A 20,440-nucleotide genomic window follows, 5' to 3' on the forward strand; every position below is an offset into this window, starting at 1 on the left:
TCTCTGATCTGCTGTGACAGGTCTCATAGAAAAAGTCCTCCATAACCTTGCTTCTCTCCTCTACCTGCACCATCGTTTGTGGTGACTGGAAGCTCACTCCCCTGCCTTCAGGTTGTAACACTGGAGCCCTGGAGACAGTGGGCCGAGCCAAAATCTCCAGTCAAGAGTGCTTTATACATCAGTATGGGGGTCCCAAACCACCTGTCTCCGGGAATATTCTTGCAGGACACATTTGATTTTTCAGAGATGGCAATAGTATAAGGAAATAACCCAACAGAAGGGATGGGATACCTGAGAGATGATTTTAGCATAAGAAATAAGAGGGTAGGGAAGGGTTGTCGAATGTTATGTAAGTAGGGCGAAGAAACAGAGCCAACTTGATTATTCCGAAACTGACTTTATCTCAGCCTTCTTTTTCTTTTCCTCCTACTTGCCTGCCTTTGACTTTTTTTTTTTGATTGTTTCGTGAACACATTCACTCTGTTGTGGCAGAGAAAGGGAAGGAGGCAAAGCTCAAATCACGTTTATTACCATCTCTGGTAAAGGTTTTGGTGAGGGTGAAACAAGGGTTTGTTGTTAATATCACTTATTTTAATGCATATTCTAGCTAATTTTTTCTCTCATAACAGATCACCAGAAATTGTCCACAAAGGGGCATAATTTTAGCCAAATTTTAAATATACTGAATCACTGATGGCTCACATAGAATTTGCCTCAGGATTTTGATAGTGTTTGGAAATGAATGCTTCTCATCCCTGAACAAGTGGTTTAAAAAGAAAAAAAAAACAAAACCCTATGAGAATGAAAATTGCAAATTTGGATGATTATTAAACAGTTAAACTTTTTTGAACCTCAGGAAAAGGTCCAGTTTGGTTTGAGTTTTTGGAGGGAAGGTGCAGGTCAGTTTTTACTTGGTTCCAACTTGTTGACCTGTCTCCATTAGGTGCGAAATTCAGAGATGTGTAAGACCTGATTCAGAATGTCCACGAAGTCAATGGAGTTTTGCTCAGAATCACAGAATCGGGCCCATTGTGCACCTCTCCCATTACAGCATGAGCTTGTTGCTTGCGCAGCATAATTTAGGTTTAGTTTGCAAGATATACATGCTTTCTGTCATGTCTGTGGTCGTACGAAGATGAAAATATGGTTTTTGTTTTTGTTTTTTTTTTTTGAAATTCAGCATCAAACGCAGCAACTGCTATATGGTGTGTGCGGGTGAGAGCATGAGCCCCGGGCAAGGACGCAACAACAATGGCCTGGAGATCGGGTGTGTGGTGGACGCCGCCAGTGGGCTGCTCACATTCACCGCCAACGGCAAGGAGCTGGGCACGTACTACCAGGTCTGTGGGCAGAGATGGTGGCGTGCTTCCAGAAAGAAAGCCTTTTCTCCCCATGAGAGGAAAAACACATTTTAGACCAAAAAGTACAACAGAAATTAGAAGAAAACAATGGGGCGCCTGGGTGGCTCAGTCGGTTAAGCCTCGACTTTTGATTTCAGCTCAGGTCATGATCTCAAGGTCATGGAGTTGAGCCCTGGGTCAGGCTCCCTGCTCAGCAGGGAGTCTGCTTAGGATTCTCTTGCTCCCTCTGTCCCTCCAGCTTGCATGCGATCCCTCTATCTCTCTGTCTCTCTCTCAAATAAATTAAAATCTTAAATAAAAAAAAGAAATTAGAATAAAATGAAAAGAGATCTAGATGAGTTTAATTCTGCCCTTTTTATCTCTGTTTGAATAATAACAGTGCCTGTCAGAGGAAACAGTACAGTCCTCCAGAAATGTTCATATGATAACGCCATTAAATAATCCAAATTTATTGAAAGGGGGTATCTGTCTGAGAGAATGCAAGTGTCCAGTCCCCTTCTGTAAAGTGTTCCTTAGTCGTTATAAAGAAAATATTTTTTCTTTGTGTTCCTTCATTGTCTAATCTTACCAAATTCATTTGTTTGTTTAAGGTGGAGCCAAGTACAAAATTATTTCCTGCAGTGTTTGCACAAGCTACAAGTCCCAATGTTTTCCAGTTTGAGTTGGGAAGAATAAAGGTAAGAAAGACTCATTGCTGATATTATATTTGGGGTCTTTCTTATTAGGGAATACCAGTTATTTCTTTAAATGAATTCAGTATTTTTTTTTTAGTACTGATATCAGTTACATAATGATCCTTTAAAAGAAAGGTAAGCCATGCTTGAAAATTCTGTAATCTTCTTCAGGTCACTGGGGCAACGAAATTAATTAGAAAGGGTTTCTGCAATAATTTAAAGTATTTATTAATCATTAAAATAGTTAAGAACAAAAAAGGGCTTCTCTGTGGTCATCATAAATATATTATTCAAGAAAACTAGGCTTATATGGAACAAAAATGCCAAATAACATACCATTCGATAATCATTGAACTCACAGGTAAGCTAGTAAATGGGCTTAAAGACACAAAACTGCCACATAATGGTAAGTGCTAGAATAGTGCAGATGTAGAGTACTGTGGGAACAAGTGGAAGAACAAAGAAGTTGGAGGTTGGACAGGGTGGACCAAGTAAAGCTAAAGGAAGAGGGGACATGTAGATTGATTCTTAACCATTGAATAAGAGATCTCAGAATACATTTAGTAGGAAAGGCCATTCTAGACAGAGGGCGCAAGAAAGCAAAGGTATGTGAATCACAGTGCTAAAGGTTAAGGAATTCAATGCAACTTAACCAAGAGTGCCTTCCAGGATGTGGCTGGAGATTAATGTGGATAGAAGGGAGACCAAGTCCAAGCTGGAAAGGCCTTGAATGCCATGCTAAGAAGTTGGCACCTGTTATGTGGACATTGTTGATCCATTGGAAACTTGAAGCAGGGGCCTGAGTATAATGAAACCTGTTTTGGAAAAATACATTGGCAGTCATGTGGAGGTGGCAATGTGGGGAAGTATCTGCTCTCTCGAGAATGAGAACAGGCAGGAAAATTGAGGTACCCCGATTTGATACTGTCTTCATGGGCCAAGACGATGAGAGCTGTGGAAGTCATAATGGAGGGAGAACGATAAATGAGAAGATGTTGTAGACGAGAAATGAATAAAATGTGACAATTAATTGGATTGATAGGATTTGTTGCTGAATTGGATCCAAGTACTCAAGGAGAATGAAGATTCGAGGATTAAATTATTGTTATTACTATTTTTTTTTAGTTTGGACAACTAAGGGATGCTAATGCAATAAGCAGAAGAGCTTGTTGAAATGCAGGAAAAGGAACTGAATTGAATTTTGCAATTGTCAATTTGAGATGCAAGGCACACATCAGGATGCATACCATAGGCAGTTTTACAGGGCTGGCTCGGTGACTTTGGACATTTTTTTTCCTTCAACTGTGTGAGCTCAGTTTCTGCCTTCGTAAAATGAGATTCTCAGTAGCCACAGGAAGGCAAATATAATATGGACTAAAGGAATCCGTGACTCTTATTCGTTAGGAAGGCTTCCGTGACCTTGCCAGAAGAATTTCAGCAAAATGATGGATGAAACTATATTGTAGCAAATTCAGGACTGAAAATGAGAGAAAGACAGCAAATTTGGATGGTTTTATATATATATATATATATATATATATATATATGCACATATATACATATATATACACACATGTGTGTATATATGTGCGTATATATATATAATTTATATATTTTATGTATATATATATTTTATATATATATATAACTTAACCAAAAGAGCGGTCGTTTCTTAGAACTCTGACTCATGTTGGTCTATTTGACATTTTCATCTGGGTGTTTTACAGACATCGCAAATTAAATATGTCTAAATATGTCCAAAATAGAAGTGCGGACCATCATACCTCCTCCTCCTAACCTGTCCGATCTACAGTCCTCTTCATGTCAGTAAATAGCAAACCCACTTGCTCAGGCCCACAACCTTGAGGTCATGCTTGACTTCTCTCCTTGACATTCCGCATCCCAGTTCCATCTGCCAGCTAATCCCTGGCCCGCAACCTGTTGCCATCGCCCCTTCTGATGATCACACCGATCTCCATCACCATCATTCCTCATCAGGTTCCTCCAGTAGCCTCTTGATGGGGTCTCCTGAATTCCCCCTTGCCCATCTGTTCATCGCACAACAATCTGAGTGACTGTCACTGCTCTCAAATAGAAATCAGATTGTGCCATTCCACTGCTTGAAACCCTCTTTCCCTGAACACAAAAACCCAAGGTCTCATGATGGTTCTCAAGTCTAAACAGTCTGCTCTCCTGTTACCTCCCTGACTTCATCTCCTGCTGCTCTCCCCTCCTTCATTCCACTCCAGCCACCCTGGCCTCCAGCTCTTCCTCAGACTTGCCAGGCAGACTTCCTCCTCGGGTCCTTTGCATTGACCATCCCTTCTGCATGGAAGTTTCTTCCCCTGCATGTCCACATGCTTCTTCTTTGGGTCTTTCTTTATCACCTTCTCAGTGACTCCCCTTCTAACTACTCTGTTTATTATTCCTGCCCTGCCTTCTGGTTCCTCCATCCTGGGTCTGTTGTTGAATCTGCTTTCTGACTTTATTTTTTTTTTTTATCTCCAATAAAAAAAAGATGGGAGCTGGATGAGAGGAGGGATTTTGTGTATTCTGTTCATTCAGTGCCTAAAGCAATGCCAGGCCTTTTTTTCCCCCCCATTAGCAGGGGAGAATAGGAAAGTAGCTTGAGGATGAAACCGTGTATAAGTATGCAGTAGACAAGGCTTTATGGGAGAGGGAGACACTGAAGGTAATGGGAAAAGTGAGGTCATTGTTTTTATATGGCCCATAAGAGGTAGGTGGGGGTAGTATCAAGGTCATAAGTGGACGAATAAGTTTTGGTGCAGTAGAGATCTCTTTCCTTGAGACCAGACGGAAGGAATTAGGAAGGCTGAAGATGATATGTATTGGAGGTGGAGGAAGGTGAACGACAAATAAATTGTGTTAATGTCTGATGAATTCTGTTTCCTTGTGTAATGGTCCCGTTTATTTGTTGAGCTGTCTCCGGAATACCACCGGCTACTAAAGCCTGATAAACCTGACAGTGAGTGGGTGAGTGGTTGAAGGAGGAAGTGGGTGACGGGACAGACAAGGAGAGAGCCAAGTGAATGTAACTCTTTCCAGAGTTGGGTGCCAAAAGCAGCCTGAAAGCTTGCTGGATTTCACTGAGGGCCCAGCTTGGCAAAGAAATATGAAAATTCTGTGGTTATATTTGGTTGCCATTGCGTTCCCAGGTAGCCAGAGAGTGTATACGAAAGCAATATCCCCAACCAGTTTTAGATACGTTCTCTCATAATATTTTCTCCTCTTGTCCTTGCAGGAGCAACTCAATCCAAGTTCTGTTATTTCTTGTATTGACTTTGCTGGATGCGGAGGGTATCTTACTTCCAGTATCTCTCTCCTGTGCAGGACTGTGGTCATTACTTCATTAACCCCCAAAACTGTTATAAATTAATTCTTTCTCTGCTCCCCCCATTCCCTAGAATGTGATGCCTCTATCGGCGGGATTATTCAAGAGTGAGCACAAAAATCCTGTGCCACAGTGTCCACCGCGTCTGCACGTGCAATTTCTATCCCACGTCCTGTGGAGCAGGATGCCCAACCAGTTCCTGAAGGTTGATGTCTCTCGAATAAGTGAGCGCCAAGGCTGGCTAGTGCAGTGTTTGGATCCTCTGCAGTTCATGTCTCTTCATATCCCGGAGGAGAACAGGTCAGCCCCGCGTGCCCTTTACTGTCTGATTGGGACCCTTCGAAATCGGGGGTGTTGCTGGGGATACAAAAGAAAGCTTAAAAATATCTAATTTCTTGGGGGCAATGGAGATATTATTTCACATATTCCAAGTTGAAATCTCTTTCTCATCTACTTTGTTACTGAAACAAAATTATTATACCACCCTTGAAGGGGCCATAGGATATTGTTTCTTTCCTCTCGTTTTATCTCCGCTAAGAGCAGGTAAACATTCAGACAAGTACAGCTGCAATCTGACTTAAGACTTAGCGGTTGGACAAGGTCTGCGCCAGGCTGGGGTGGGCGATGCGTGTGGTCCGTGGGCCTTCTTACCCTGAGATGCAAGCTGATGGGGCAGCTCCCAGCCTGAGACATAGGGTTTCCGTGGCCAAGCATGGATGTTCAGGAGGGTTAACAGACACCTGAGGTCTCTGAGAACTTCTTTTCGCTTGTGGCAGATGTTACATTCATTCATGTTTTATTGACCCAAGCAAGTCATATAGCCAAGCCCAAAGTAAGTGTATGAATATTGCTACAAGGAGTTGGTGTGGGAAGACAGATTAAACTGGTTGAGGTCTATGCTTTGGTTTACCTTGACCTAAATGTAGAGTTGGGAGATGTAGACTATACATCCTTCAGACTTCCCTTATTCATTCATTCCACAAATATGTCTTAGTTCCCACTGCGTCCCTGGCACTGGATAGTAAATGGTGTATAAAACAGACATGGCTCTTACCTTAAAAGATTTCATGGTCTAGTAGGGAAGAGAGGTGCTTTAAAGGAAGGAATGGGGTGCCATAAAATGAATAATGGGGGGTGGGTTGGAAGGTGGCAGCAACAATGTAGAGTCCTTAGATGTTGTTTCTAGAAACTGACAGTTTGAGAGTGATTAGACAGTAGATGAAGTTGTGCTCTTCAATAAGAACCTAGAATGCAGATGTTCTGTGTTGCTACAGTGAACAGGTTTATCTATATTTGACCATCGGCCAGGCTAACAGTCTTCTTGAGAGACTGGGGGGCCTAGTTAAGATATGGGAATCATTGTCCACTATACTTTGAAGGAGAAAGCCTGCTCAATTATAACTTCCCCAGAACTGGGTGCTAGCAGCTGAGACCCACAGTTGTGTGGTTTCCTGGAGGCCTAGGGTGGTACACAGGGTGGGTAATCATTCACTTTGGGTTTCTATCGCATAAAGCTTCTGATTCTGAAGTTTGGGAGGTGCGGTCTGGAACAATTCTGCACTGTCAAGCTTTCAATGGAATACCTGTGAGCCGGGCAGCATAGATATGGTAGGTGGGCATGGACAGGATGATAGAGTACCTAAGGACCTGACAGAGCTTAACAACAAATAATCACAAAGAAATCCTTAGCCCCTACTGTGTACCAGGCTAAGTGCAGGATGAATATTAATAAACAAGTCATATAATAACCCATGTTCTGATAAGTTTATATTATACTCTCACTAAGGACGCTTTCCTAGGTGAATGAGTCATTCCCTTTATTGTGAATATATCAGGTTTCTACTTTTAATTCTACAGTGTCACCCATGAGCCATCTTAATAATTTAAATAAATAGTCTAGAAAATTTAGCACATCTAAAGGAATTACATGCTTTTAAAATTGACTCTATTTTGAAAGGAATGGCTTTACTTTAGGCATATTCTGGCCATACTTTTAAGGTTTTATGTGTTGGAAGGTCATGATATGTGGTAGAAGCAAAATGACCTGAATTAAGAGCGCAGTGTCACCAGATTCCCAGCAGAAACTTTCCCAAGTGCAATGTCACAGATCATGTTTGTTTCATGAGCTGCACAAATCTGGTGGAAACCAGAGCTGCGTTGGTGGACATGTGGGGCTGTGAGGGATGTATGAGACCGTAACTCATGTCAGAGGAATTAGCCCTCCACTTGCTTACTTCTGACTGGTCAGTGTAATAGCAAATCATGGGTCAGAGACAAGGGCAACATAGCTTAAGGCAGAGTTTTCTGGCTTCTTGAGCCAGCTTAGCCAAGTTGGAAAGGGACATTCAGGATTTTCCAAGGAGTGCTCAAATTTTGAAAGAAAGGCAGTCCCCACATCCAGATGGAGACTGTATCGAAAAGAGGTGCCCCAAACCTTGGGGTAATGGAAGATGAAAAAGCTCCAAGCACTACCAGTTGGAAATTTCCAACATAAAATTGTACACAGAGGAAAACTTGTAACATATGTAGTACTGATTAAGGGGGGGGGGGAACCACTATGCTATCATAAAACCTGCCACAAAAAACTATAAAAACAAAAAAGTGTTTAATAACTTTTTGAAATTTGTGATGTACACAGATTTCTCCTCTGATTCAGAATTTTGAAAAATGTCCTCTGCATAACCTTGCTCCCACGCTCCTCCCTTCCTCAGATCTGTGGACATACTGGAGTTGACAGAGCAGGAGGAGCTGCTAAAATTCCACTATCACACTCTCCGGCTTTACTCCGCTGTCTGCGCTCTTGGGAACCACCGGGTGGCGCACGCCTTGTGCAGCCATGTGGATGAACCTCAGCTGCTCTACGCCATCGAGAACAAATACATGCCCGGTTTGCTGCGTGCAGGCTACTATGACCTGCTGATTGACATCCACCTTAGCTCCTACGCCACGGCCAGGCTCATGATGAACAGTGAATTCATCGTGCCCATGACGGAGGAGACCAAGAGCATCACCCTTTTCCCCGACGAGAAGAAAAAACATGGCCTCCCAGGGATTGGCCTCAGCACCTCCCTCAGGCCACGGATACAGTTTTCCTCTCCCAGTTTTGTAAGCATTAATAATGAATGTTACCAGTACAGTCCAGAGTTCCCACTGGACATCCTCAAGGCCAAAACCATTCAGATGTTGACAGAAGCTGTTAAAGAGGGCAGCCTTCATGCCCGGGACCCCGTTGGGGGGACCACTGAGTTCCTCTTTGTACCTCTCATCAAGCTTTTCTATACTCTGCTCATCATGGGGATCTTCCACAATGAGGACTTGAAACACATCTTGCAGTTGATAGAGCCCAGTGTGTTCAAGGAAGCCGCCACTCTGGACGAGGAGACGGACACGCCGGAGAAAGAGCCCAACCCAGAAGATGCCAAGCCAGAAGGAGCTGGTGAAGAAGAAGCCAAAGGGGGTAAGAGGCCAAAGGAAGGCCTGCTCCAAATGAAACTGCCTGAGCCAGTTAAATTGCAGGTAATCAGAAAAAATGATTTTAGTGAATTTCAGAGTTACTAACTATGAAGGTATTGATATTTGCCTTTGCCCCCTTTACTCTTGGGGGTGGTGTGTGTACTTTTGTGTTCCTATGTAATGATAGTTTTTCATAAAATTAACTAACTTCCTGTTGTGCTTTGGGATGTGCCAGTATAATTGTGTTTCATTTAGAATGGAATTCGTGAATTTTCCAATGGAGTCAATTGACAATAGTTCATAAGAGATACCGTTAGTAATTTGCATCTGTGTGTGTAGGTGTAGGTGTCTACCTGCCAGCTCTTTTTCTCCTCCCTCTTCATTAGCAATTTCTTTGTTGGAATACCTGGAATAGAAGGCACCTCATACCCCTTTCTTACCCTGCCCCCACTTTCTACCAACATACTCTATCAGTTAAAAATCCTTTTGGCTTCAGGTAGAAGAATATGCAACTAACCATTTAATGGATAAGCAATGAAACCACTTAATTAATTTACATGTGAAGTCTGAAAAGGTACACAGTTCTAGGACATCTAGAATGTTCTCAGGAACCCAGCTCTTAATATTTTCCTGTGCTCCTCAGTGTGTGGTTTTCATCTTAAAGTGAAATGATCCTGTCACTCATTACCCAGTTATACCAATTTTGAAAAAAAGGTGTTCTAGTCTTATATTATTTTTTTTTAAAGATTTTATTTCTTTATTTGACAGAGAGAGACACAGCGAGAGAGGGAACACAAACAGGGGGAGTGGGAGAGGGAGAAGCAGGCTTCTCGCGGAGCAGGGAGCCCGATGTGGGGCTCGATCCCAGGACCCTGGGACCATGACCTGAGCCGAAGGCAGATGCTTAACAACTGAGCCACCCAGGCGCCCCCTAGTCTTTTATTATTGATGGGGAATCGTTCCCACAGGACCCCCTGGCTAACTTCTCATTATATATCTTAGTCGCCATTGTACCTGTAGCTGCAGAGGAGGCCAGGATGGTAAGTGTCCACCAGAACAACATGTATTTACCCTTTTGGCTTAGAAAAATTATGTTTTATCCCCTGGGACCAAGCACAGTGCTGTGTACACAAAATCAGAATTCTGTTCATGGAAGAGTTGGCCACTAAGCATGTCTGCCACAGATTTTGATTTGATATGCGTTAGCCATTTAAAGATCGAGAAATTAAATCTGATGTCTTTTTTCATCATGTTTTTAGATGTGCCTGCTGCTTCAGTACCTCTGTGACTGCCAGGTCCGGCACCGGATAGAAGCCATTGTGGCCTTTTCAGATGACTTTGTAGCAAAGCTCCAAGACAATCAACGCTTCCGATACAACGAAGTGATGCAAGCCTTAAACATGTCAGCTGCACTCACTGCCAGGAAAACGAAGGAATTTAGATCGCCCCCTCAAGAGCAGGTACAAGAATGAAATGGAAATGGAAACGAAATGGAAATTCTTCCTTTTCACTTTGGGTTTTACTTCCTTTAGGATCCATACATTTCGAAATTATAAGTTCCCAGGGCAGTTGTTTTCCTGTTCTCCTTGAATAAGCCAGGTTGACTTAGTCAGTAATTCTTTGTTTCACCAAAAAAATCTACTCAGTTAGCTTAAACAAACAAGAGACTTACTGAAAGGGATCATGTGTATTGTAGACTCTTGGATGAGACCTGTGTGCCAGATTCTGAAGTTCTGCAAATAGAAACAATATCCAGCCACAGGTGGATCTTCTTTGGCTGGCAAGGCACCACCCCAGTGAAAAGGAGCCCTTCCCTCCTAAGACTCAATGTCAGATACTTTCTGTTTGGTCCCTCCTGAAAGACCAAATGTCACTGCCCCAAGGCTTGCTGGAAGATGGATCACCTGTTTATGGTTCTTCTGATTGCTCACTCTAAACCCAGCTCTCTCCCTGGGGTACAGTAGAACCAGGGGCACATGCTGAGCCAGACAATGAGCTAGTCTGGAATCTACTTCAAGATGGGATGCATAGTGTGGGAAATGACCAAGATGGTGGTGAAAAGGTGTAACTGCCAGATCTCATCTTCAGTCTCCTACCCTTAGCATTTCCCTGTCAAGATATCGCCAAGTGAAAATGTTTAGGAACTAATAGCAGAATTTGTTTTCTCACCAGAATGTAATTTCTTTGAGGGAGGGGACATGGAATTTTGTTCATTGCCATGAACAACATGTATTGAGCAGAAAACGAGTCCAAGCTCTCCCAAATTAACTCCATTTGTTAAGCTGCTATTGGGAGGCTCCTACTTCTGGAAGAATGGAGTACAGTTGCCTTTTTCTGTTCTTCCTTCTAAGTACGACTAGAAGGAATTACATAAAAATTACATAAAAGACTAGATAGGAAGACTCTAAAAGATAGAAGCAAGGAGACTGGCTATGGAACTTGGGACCTGAGGAACACCGTGGTGGTGAGTCCCTTGGGTTTTCTTTTTGCCTCATCTATCCCAGACTTGGGGGTAAAGGAGCCAGCAACCCAGAAATGTCAATGGGCATTGACAAGAAAAGCCTCAACCAAAGGCTTCAATGTCTAGCCAGAAGACCAAGAAAACCATCTCTCTAGCAAAACCGAAAACTTTTAGGTACTAAACATACTACTCCAGCCGAACACTAAACAGAACTGTGCCCCACCCCACCCCAACCAACAGACACTGAGGGGGGAGCCTAGACTTCCACCTTCATCAGGCTCTAATGAGGTGCTCCAGGTGGAACTGTGGGGAGCTGGTGAGTGGTAATGTGGCCTGCTTCTTCCAGAATGTCAGTAGAGACCAGAGAGGGAGAAGTATATGGCACTCTTGCCCTTACCAGCCAGGGTTGTATGAGTACAGGTCTAGTGGGGAACTGGATTTCCCAATCTCACCAGTGAGAACAAGGACTTCTTTCTCTCTCAAGTGTCCATGGAGGCTGAGTAAGGAAATGGGCTTCCATTCCCACCTGGCAGTAGCAAGTAACAAGGCCGCTCAAACTCTTCTCCTGATAGCTAGTGTCAGAAGACTCCAGACATTTAAATATGGTCCAGAAGTCTCATAAGACCAAAATGTCAAGGTTTCCATTTAAAAAAATCACTCATCACACCAAGAGCCAGGAAAAACTTGAATGAAGACAAGACAATCAGTAGATACCAACTCTGAGGTGACGAAGATGTTCAATTTGTCTGACAAGGCTTTTAAAACAGCCATCATAAAACTGCTTCGAAATGGGCGGGCAAAAAGTCTTCACAAAGAAATAAAGATAGAAGAACCAATGGAAATTTTAGAACTGAAAAATAACCAGAATAAAGAAACCTTCAGTGAATGGACTTAGCAGCAGAAGGAAGGAGAAAGAGAAAAGAATCACTGAACTGAAGAGAGAACAACAAGAATTACCCAGTTCAGGGATGTCTGGGTGGCTCAGTCTAAGTGTCTGACTTTTGATTTTGGCTCAGGTCATGATTTCAGGGTCATGAGATTAAGCCCCATGTCAGGCTCTGTGATCAGCTGGGAGTCTGCTTGAGATTCTGTCTTTCCCTCTCCTTCTGCCCCCTCCCTGCTCCTGCGCGTGCTCTCTCTCTCCAATAAATAAATAAATAAATAAATAACCGATCTTTAAAAATAAAAAAAGAATTACCCATTCTGAAAAACAGAAAAAGAAAAAGCCCCAGGAACCTGCAAATATAACAAAAGATCTAACATTTGTGACATTAGAGTCCCAGAGATAGGAGAAAGAGGGGGAACTAAAAAACAAACAAACAAACAAAAAAAACCTTAGAACAATAATGGTTAAAACATTTCAAGTTTGGCAAAAGATATCAAGAAAGAGGCTCAAGAAGCTGAATAAACCAGATACCCAAAGAAATCTAAACCAAGACACATCATCATCAAACCTCTGAAAACTAAAGACACAGAAGAAAATCTTGAAAGCAGTGAGAAAGAAATGACACCTAGAGAGGGAAAAGCAACATGTGAGTGACTGTGATTTCAGGTCAGAAAACATGGAAGTGAGACGGAAGAGGCACACCGGTTTTCAACTGGAAAAAAACTGAAAACCCAGAATTCTGTAGGCAGTGAAAACATCCTTCAGGAATGCAGGGGAGATCAAGACAGTCTCCAATGAAGGAAAACACTGAGAATTGGACTATAGCAGATCAACCCTGAAGGAATCCTAAACAAAGTCCTTGAAACAGAAAAATGACACTAGAAGAGAATTGTGAAAATCTGGAATGAAGAAAGAACTATGGAAGGTGTTAAAGATTGGATAAATACAATGCATTTTCCTTTTCATTTTAAGTTTTCTAAGTTATATTTGATGGTTGAAGCAAAAATGGTAAAGCTGTCTAATGTGTTCTAAATATGTAGGAAATCATTAAGCCTATATTTTATTTTTTAATTTTTTAAAAAGATTTTATTCATCTGTTTATTTTGGAGAGAGAGAGCACGTGTACAAGAGCTAGAGCAAGGATGGGGGGGCAAAGGGAGAAGGACAAGTAGATTCTGTGCTGAGCCTAGAGCCTGATGTGGGGCTGGGTCCCATGACCCTGAGATGAGATCATCACCCAAGCTGAAACCAGGAGTTGGATGCTTAACTGACTGAGCCACCCAGGCACCCCAAGATACTTATATTTTAAATAAAGGAGGATAGGGGTATAGAGGGAGGTGAATTTTCTGTGCTTCACTCAAACTGATAAGATATTGATGCCAGTAGTCTGTGATGAATTATGTATGTATAATGTAATATCCAGAGCAACCACTTAAAAAGCTATACATAGAGATACACTAAAAAAATGCCAGGGATAACTCAAAATGAGATCCTAAAAATAGTTCAAGGAACCCATAGCAAGTTGGGAAAAATGAAGCAGAACAGACAAAAAAACATGTAAAATTACAGGCTTACGTCATAGCACATCAATAAAGTCATGAATATAAATAATCTAAATACACTAATTAAAAGGCAGACATTGGCAGAGTGGATTTTAAAACTTGGCCTGACCATATGCTGCTAGGTTTCTATGAGATATTTCTATGATGAGATGTTTCTAGGAGAAACTCACATCAAATAGAATGATGTAGATAGGTTGAAGTGAAAGGATGAAAAAAGATATCTATCTATCTATATCTATGTCTATGGAGATGTAGATATGTAGATAGAGACATAGATATAGATAGATATATTTAAATTTTAGGTAATTAACATACAGTGCAAAATTGGTTTCTGGAGTAGAATTCAGTGACTCATCACTTACATATAACACCCAGTGCTCATCAGAAGTGCTGTCCTTAATACCCATCACCCATCTAGCCAATCCCCTACCCACCTCCCTCCACCAACCCTCAGTTTGTTCTGTGTCATTAAGAGTCTCTTATGGCGGGGGGAAGGAAAGATGGCGGAGGAGTAGGGGACCCTATTTCAGCTGCTCCCCGGAATTGAGCTGGATATCTACCAGACCACTCTGAGCACCCACGAAACCAGCCTGAGATGTAAGAAGATCTGGATCTCTACAAACAGAATATCACAGGTGGTTGGTTTTGAGGTACAAAGCGGGGAGCCGTGATTCCGCGGGCAGATACCAGAGGATAAACGGCAGCGGGAGGGTGCCTGGCCGTGGGGATCCTACACCACCGGTGAGCGACAGCCTCCCGCGCTGGAGACAAGGCACAGACTCGCAGACTGGTAGCGGCGGGGAAAGGACTTTAGAGCAGCCCTTGGGGCGGAAAACCGGAGCTGCGGGGTCGCGTGGGTGAACTGGGAGCGGCTGGCAGTTTTAGAAGCACAAAGGGCAGAGACGTGCCCTGACCTGGAGGCAGGACTGGGGGCACTGCGGAAGGGCACACAACCCAGGACGCTGCAGTTTATAGCAGCACGGACAGAAACGAACACGGTGTGGCCTGGAGAGCTCACTGAAGAACAGACTGCGGTCTCTCTGCTCTGAGGCAGAGGGTTGGAAACAGTCTCTTCTGTTCTGACTCGTGGAAGAGACGTGGAAAGCCACCAGGGAAAGCCGCCGGAGAACAAAAGCCCCCAAAACTGATTCCCGCTGAGCCCATCCCCCGCCACAGGGGCGCAGGGCAACTCCGCCCCAACAGGGTTGCCTGAGTAATAGCGCGGCAGGCCCCTTCCCCAGAAGTCAGGCTGGGAAAACAAGAGGCCAGCAACCCTAAGGTCCCAAGAAAACAGATGCATCTTGCTTGGGTTCTGGTCAATAATTTGGATCTATACATTCCCTCAAACACCCATCAACAGAATGACTAGGAGGAGGAACCCCCAAAATAGAAAAGACTCAGAGATCATGACTTATGCTGCAGATTTACAAATGGATGCAGATATAACCAAGATGTCGGAGGTGGAATTCAGGCTAGCAATTGTGAAGACAGTGGCTAGAATGGAGAAATCAATTAATGGCAACATAGAGTCTCTAAGGACAGAAATGAAAGCTGAATTGGCAGAACTTAAAAATGCTATCAATGAGATCCAATCCAATCTAGATAATCTAACAGCTAGGGTAACTGAGGCAGAAGAGAGAATAAGCGACCTGGAAGACAATATAATAGATAAAGAGGGAAAAGGGGAGGCCAGGGAAAAACAACTCAGAATCCATGAAAATAGAATCAGAGAAATAAGTGACACCATGAAGCGTTCCAATGTCAGAATAATTGGAATCCTGGAGGGAGTGGAGAGAGAGAGAGGACTAGAAGATGTATTTGAGCAAATCATAGCTGAGAACTTCCCTAATCTGGGGAATGAAACAAACATTCACGTCCTAGAGGCAGAGAGAACCCCTCCCAAGATCAAGGAAAACAGGCCAACACCCCGGCATGTAATAGTAAAACTTGCAAATCTTAGAACCAAGGAAACCATCTTAAGGGCAGTTAGGGGGAAGAGATTCCTTACGTACAGAGGGAGGAACATCAGAATAACGTCAGACCTATCCACAGAGACCTGGCAAGCTGGAAAGGCCTGGCAAGACATATTCAGCGTACTAAATGAGAACATGCAGCCAAGAATGCTTTATCCGGCAAGGCTTTCCTTTAGAATGGATGGAGAGATGCAGAGCTTCCACGACCGGCAGAAACTAAAAGAATATGTGACCACTAAGCTGGCCCTGCAAGAAATATTAAGGGGGGTTCTATAAAAGGAGAAAGACCCCAAGAGTGATATACAACAGAAATTTACAGGGACAATCTATAAAAACAACGTCTTCATGGGCAACATGATGACAATTAATTCTTATCTTTCAATAATCACTCTCAATGTGAATGGCCTAAATGCTCCCATAAAACGGCACAGAGTTGCAGATTGGATAAAAAGACAGGACCCATCCATATGCTGTCTACAAGAGACTCATCTTGAACGTAAAGATACATCCAGACTGAAAGTGAAGGGGTGGAGATCCATCTTCCCTGCCAGCGGACCTCAAAAGAAAGCTGGGGTAGCAATTCTTATATCAGACAAATTAGATTTTAAACTAAAGTCTGTAATAAGAGACACAGAAGGACACTATATCATTCTTAAAGGGTCTATCCAACAAGAAGATCTAACAATTGTAAATATCTATGCCCCCAACATGGGAGCAGCCATCTATATAAGCCAACTGTTAACCAAAATAAAGAATCATATTGATAACAATACGTTAATTGTAGGAGACCTCAATACTCCACTCTCAGCAATGGAGAGATCATCTAAGCAGAAAATCAACAAGGAAACATGAGCTTTGAATGATACACTGGACCAGATGGACCTCATAGATATTTACAGAACATTCCACCCTAAAACAACAGAATACTCATTCTTCTCGAGCACACGTGGAACTTTCTCCAGAATAGACCACATACTGGGTCACAAATCAGGTCTCAACCGATACCAAAAGATTGAGATTATTCCCTGCATATTCTCAGACCACAATGCTCTAAAACTGGAACTCAATCACAAGAAAAAATTTGGCAGAAATTCAAACACTTGGAAGCTAAAGACCACTCTGCTCAAGAATGTTTGGGTCAACCAGGAAATCAAAGAAGAACTTAAACAATTCATGGAAATCAATGAGAATGAGAATATGGTCCAAAACCTATGGTCCAGAACCTATGGGATACTGCAAAGACAGTCCTAAGGGGGAAATACATAGCCATCCAAGCCTCACTGAAAAAAATAGAAAAATCCTGAATTCACCAACTAACTCTACACCTTAAAGAACTAGAGAAAAAGCAATAAACGATGCCTAAGCCACGCATTAGAAGAGAAATAATTAAAATTAGAGCAGAAATCAATGAATTAGAAACCAGAAACACAGTAGATCAGATCAACGAAACTAGAAGTTGGTTCTTTGAAAGAATTAATAAAATCGATAAACCACTGGCCAGACCTATCGAAAAGAAAAGAGAAAGGACCCAAATTAATAAACTTATGAATGAAAAGGGAGAGATCACGACTAACACCAAGGAAATAGAAACAATTATTAGAAATTATTATCAACAACTATATGCCAACAAACTGAGCAATCTGGATGAAATGGAGGCCTTCCTGAAAACCTAAAGCTGCCAAGACTGAGACAGGAAGAAATTGACAACCTGAATAGGCCAATAACCAGTAACGAGATTGAAGCAGTGATCAAAAACCTCCCAAAAAATGGGAGTCCAGGGCCTGATGGATTCCCTGGGGAATTCTACCAAACGTTCAAAGAAGAAATAATACCTATTCTACTGAAGCTGTTTCAAAAAATAGAAAGCAAAGGAAAACTTCCAAACTTCCAAACTCATTCTACGAGGCCGGCATTACCTTAATCCCCAAACCAGGCAAAGACCCCATCAAAAGGAGAATTTCAGACCGATATCCCTGATGAATATGGATTCCAAAATCCTCAACAAAATCCTAGCTAATAGGATCCAACAATACATTAAAAGGATCATCCACCACAACCAAGTGGGATTTATCCCCGAAATGCAAGGGTGGTTCAGCATTCGCAAATCAATCAATGTGATAGAACACATTAATAAGAGGAGGGAGAAGAACCATATGGTCCTCTCAATTGATGCAGAAAAAGCATTTGACAAAATACAACATCCTTTCCTGATTAAAACTCTCCAGAGTATAGGGATAAAGGGAACATTCCTCAAGTTCATAAAATCCATCTATGAAAAACCCACAGCGAATATCATCCTCAATGGGGAAAAGCTGAGAGCCTTTCCCTTAAGATCAGGAACACGTCAAGGATGCCCACTCTTGCCACTGCTGTTCAACATAGTACTAGAAGTCCTAGCAACAGCAATCAGACAACAAAAATCAATAAAAGGTATTCAAATTGGCAAAGAAGAAGTCAAACTCTCTCTTTTCGCAGACGACATGATACTTTATGTGGAAAACCCAAAAGACTCCACCCCCAATTAATAGAACTCATCCAGCAATTCAGTAATGTGGCAGGATACAAAATCAATGCACAGAAATCGGTTGCTTTCTTATACACTAACAACGCAACTGTAGAAAGAGAAATTAGAGAAACGATTCCATTTACATTAGCACCCAAAACCGTAAGATACCTCAGAATAAACCTAACCAAAGAGGTAAAGGGTCTATACTCTAGGAACTACAGAACACCCATGAAAGAAATTAAAGAAGACACAAAAAGATGGAAAAATATTCCATGCTCATGGATTGGAAGAATAAACATTGTTAAAATGTCTATGCTACCCAGAGCTATTTATACCTTCAATGCCATCCCGTTCAAAATTCCAATGACATTTTTCAAAGTGCTGGAACAAACAATCCTAAAATTTGTATGGAATCAGAAAAGACCCCGAATCGCCAAGGAAATGTTGAAAAAGAAAAACAAAGCTGGGGGTATCACATTGCCCGCTTTCAAGCTGTGATTACCAAGACAGCATCTTACTGGCACAAAAACAGACATATAGACCAATGGAACAGAATAGAGAACCCAGATATGGACCCTCAACTCTATGGTCAAATAATCTTTGACAAAGCAGGAAAAAACATGCGATGGGAAAAAGACAGTCTCTTCAACAAATGGTGCTGGGAAAATTGGACAGCCACATGCAGAAGAATGAAACTCGACCATTCTCTAACATCATTCACAAAGATAAACTCAAAGGGGATGAAAGACCTCAATGTGAGACAGGAATCCATCAAAATCCTAGAGGAGAACATAGGCAGTAACCTCTTTGACATCGGCCACAGCAAGTTCTTTCAAGATACATCTCCAAAAGCTAGTGAAACAAAAGCAAAAATGAGCTTTTGGGACTTCATCAAGATAAAAAGCTTCTGCACAGCAAAGGAAACAGTCAACAAAACAAAGAGGCAACCCACAGGATGGGAGAAGATATTTGCAAATGACACTACAGATGAAGGGCTGGTATCCAAGATCTATAAAGAACTTCTCAAACTCAACACCCAAAAAACAAATAATCAAGTCAAAAAGTGGGCAGAAGTTATGAACAGACACTTCTCTGAAGAAGACATACAAATGGCTAACAGACACATGAAAAAATGTTCATCATCATTAGCCATCAGGGAAATCCAAATCAAAACCACACTGAGATACCACCTTACACCAGTTAGAATGGCCAAAATGGACAGGGAAAGAAACAACAAATGTTGGAGAGGTTGTGGAGAAAGGGGAACCCTCTTACACTGTTGGTGGGAATGCAAGTTGGTACAGCCACTTTGGAAAACAGTGTGGAGGTTCCTCAAAAATTTAAAAATAGAGCTACCCTATGACCCAGCCATTGCACTCCTGGGTATTTACCCCAAAGACACAGATGTAGTGAAGAGAAGGGCCATATGCACCCTAATGTTCATAGCAGCAATGTCCGCAATAGCCAAACTGTGGAAAGAGCCGAGATGCCCTTCAACAGATGAATGGATAAAGAAGATGTGGTCCATATATACAATGGAATATTACTCAGCCATCAGAAAAGATGAATACCCAACTTTTACATCAACATGGATGGGACTGGAGGAGATTTTGCTAAGTGAAATAAGTCAAGCAGAGAAAGTCAATTATCGTATGGTTTCACTTATTTGTAGAACATAAGGAATAGCATGGAGGACATTAGGAGAAGGAAGGGAAAAATGAGGGAAGGGGAATTGGAGGGAGAGATGAACCATGAGAGAAATGGACTCTGAGAGACAAATGGGGTTTTAGAGGGGAGGGGGGAGGGGGGATTGATTAGCCCAGTGATGGGTATTAAGGAGGGCACACACTGCATGGAACACTGGGTGTTATACGAAAACAATGGATTGTGGATCACCACATCAAAAACCAATGATGTATTGTATGGTGACTAACATAACATGATAAAATTAAAAAAAAAAAAAAAGAGTCTCTATGGCTTGTTTCACTCTCCTTTTTTTCTTTTCTCCCTTCCCATATGTTCATCTGTCTTTCTTAAATTCCACATATGAGTGATACCATATGGTACTGACTTATTTCACTTAGCATAATATACCCTAGCTCCATCCATGTCATTGCAAAAGACAAGACTTCATTCTTTTTGATGCTGAGTGATATTCCATTGTACATATATACCACATCTTCTTTATCCACTCATCAGTTGGTGGACATTT

At 42.1% G+C, this 20,440-nt stretch overlaps 1 protein-coding gene across 3 annotated transcripts in view; it reads left to right on the forward strand.

Moving 5' to 3' along the window:
- Window positions 1-20,440, forward strand: part of RYR2 (ryanodine receptor 2) — a 731,966-nt gene that overhangs the window by 498,796 nt on the left and 212,730 nt on the right. For all 3 annotated transcript variants that reach the window (XM_078077755.1, XM_078077754.1, XM_078077753.1), the window contains 5 exons: window positions 1,181-1,340; window positions 1,952-2,038; window positions 5,461-5,687; window positions 8,099-8,903; window positions 10,100-10,300. In XM_078077755.1, the coding sequence (XP_077933881.1) occupies window positions 1,181-1,340; window positions 1,952-2,038; window positions 5,461-5,687; window positions 8,099-8,903; window positions 10,100-10,300 (1,480 nt within the window). The remainder of the gene's footprint in view (window positions 1-1,180; window positions 1,341-1,951; window positions 2,039-5,460; window positions 5,688-8,098; window positions 8,904-10,099; window positions 10,301-20,440) is intronic.

Source organism: Halichoerus grypus, chromosome 7 (genome assembly GCF_964656455.1).
Source record: "Halichoerus grypus chromosome 7, mHalGry1.hap1.1, whole genome shotgun sequence".
In the NCBI taxonomy this organism is placed as follows: domain Eukaryota; kingdom Metazoa; phylum Chordata; class Mammalia; order Carnivora; family Phocidae; genus Halichoerus; species Halichoerus grypus.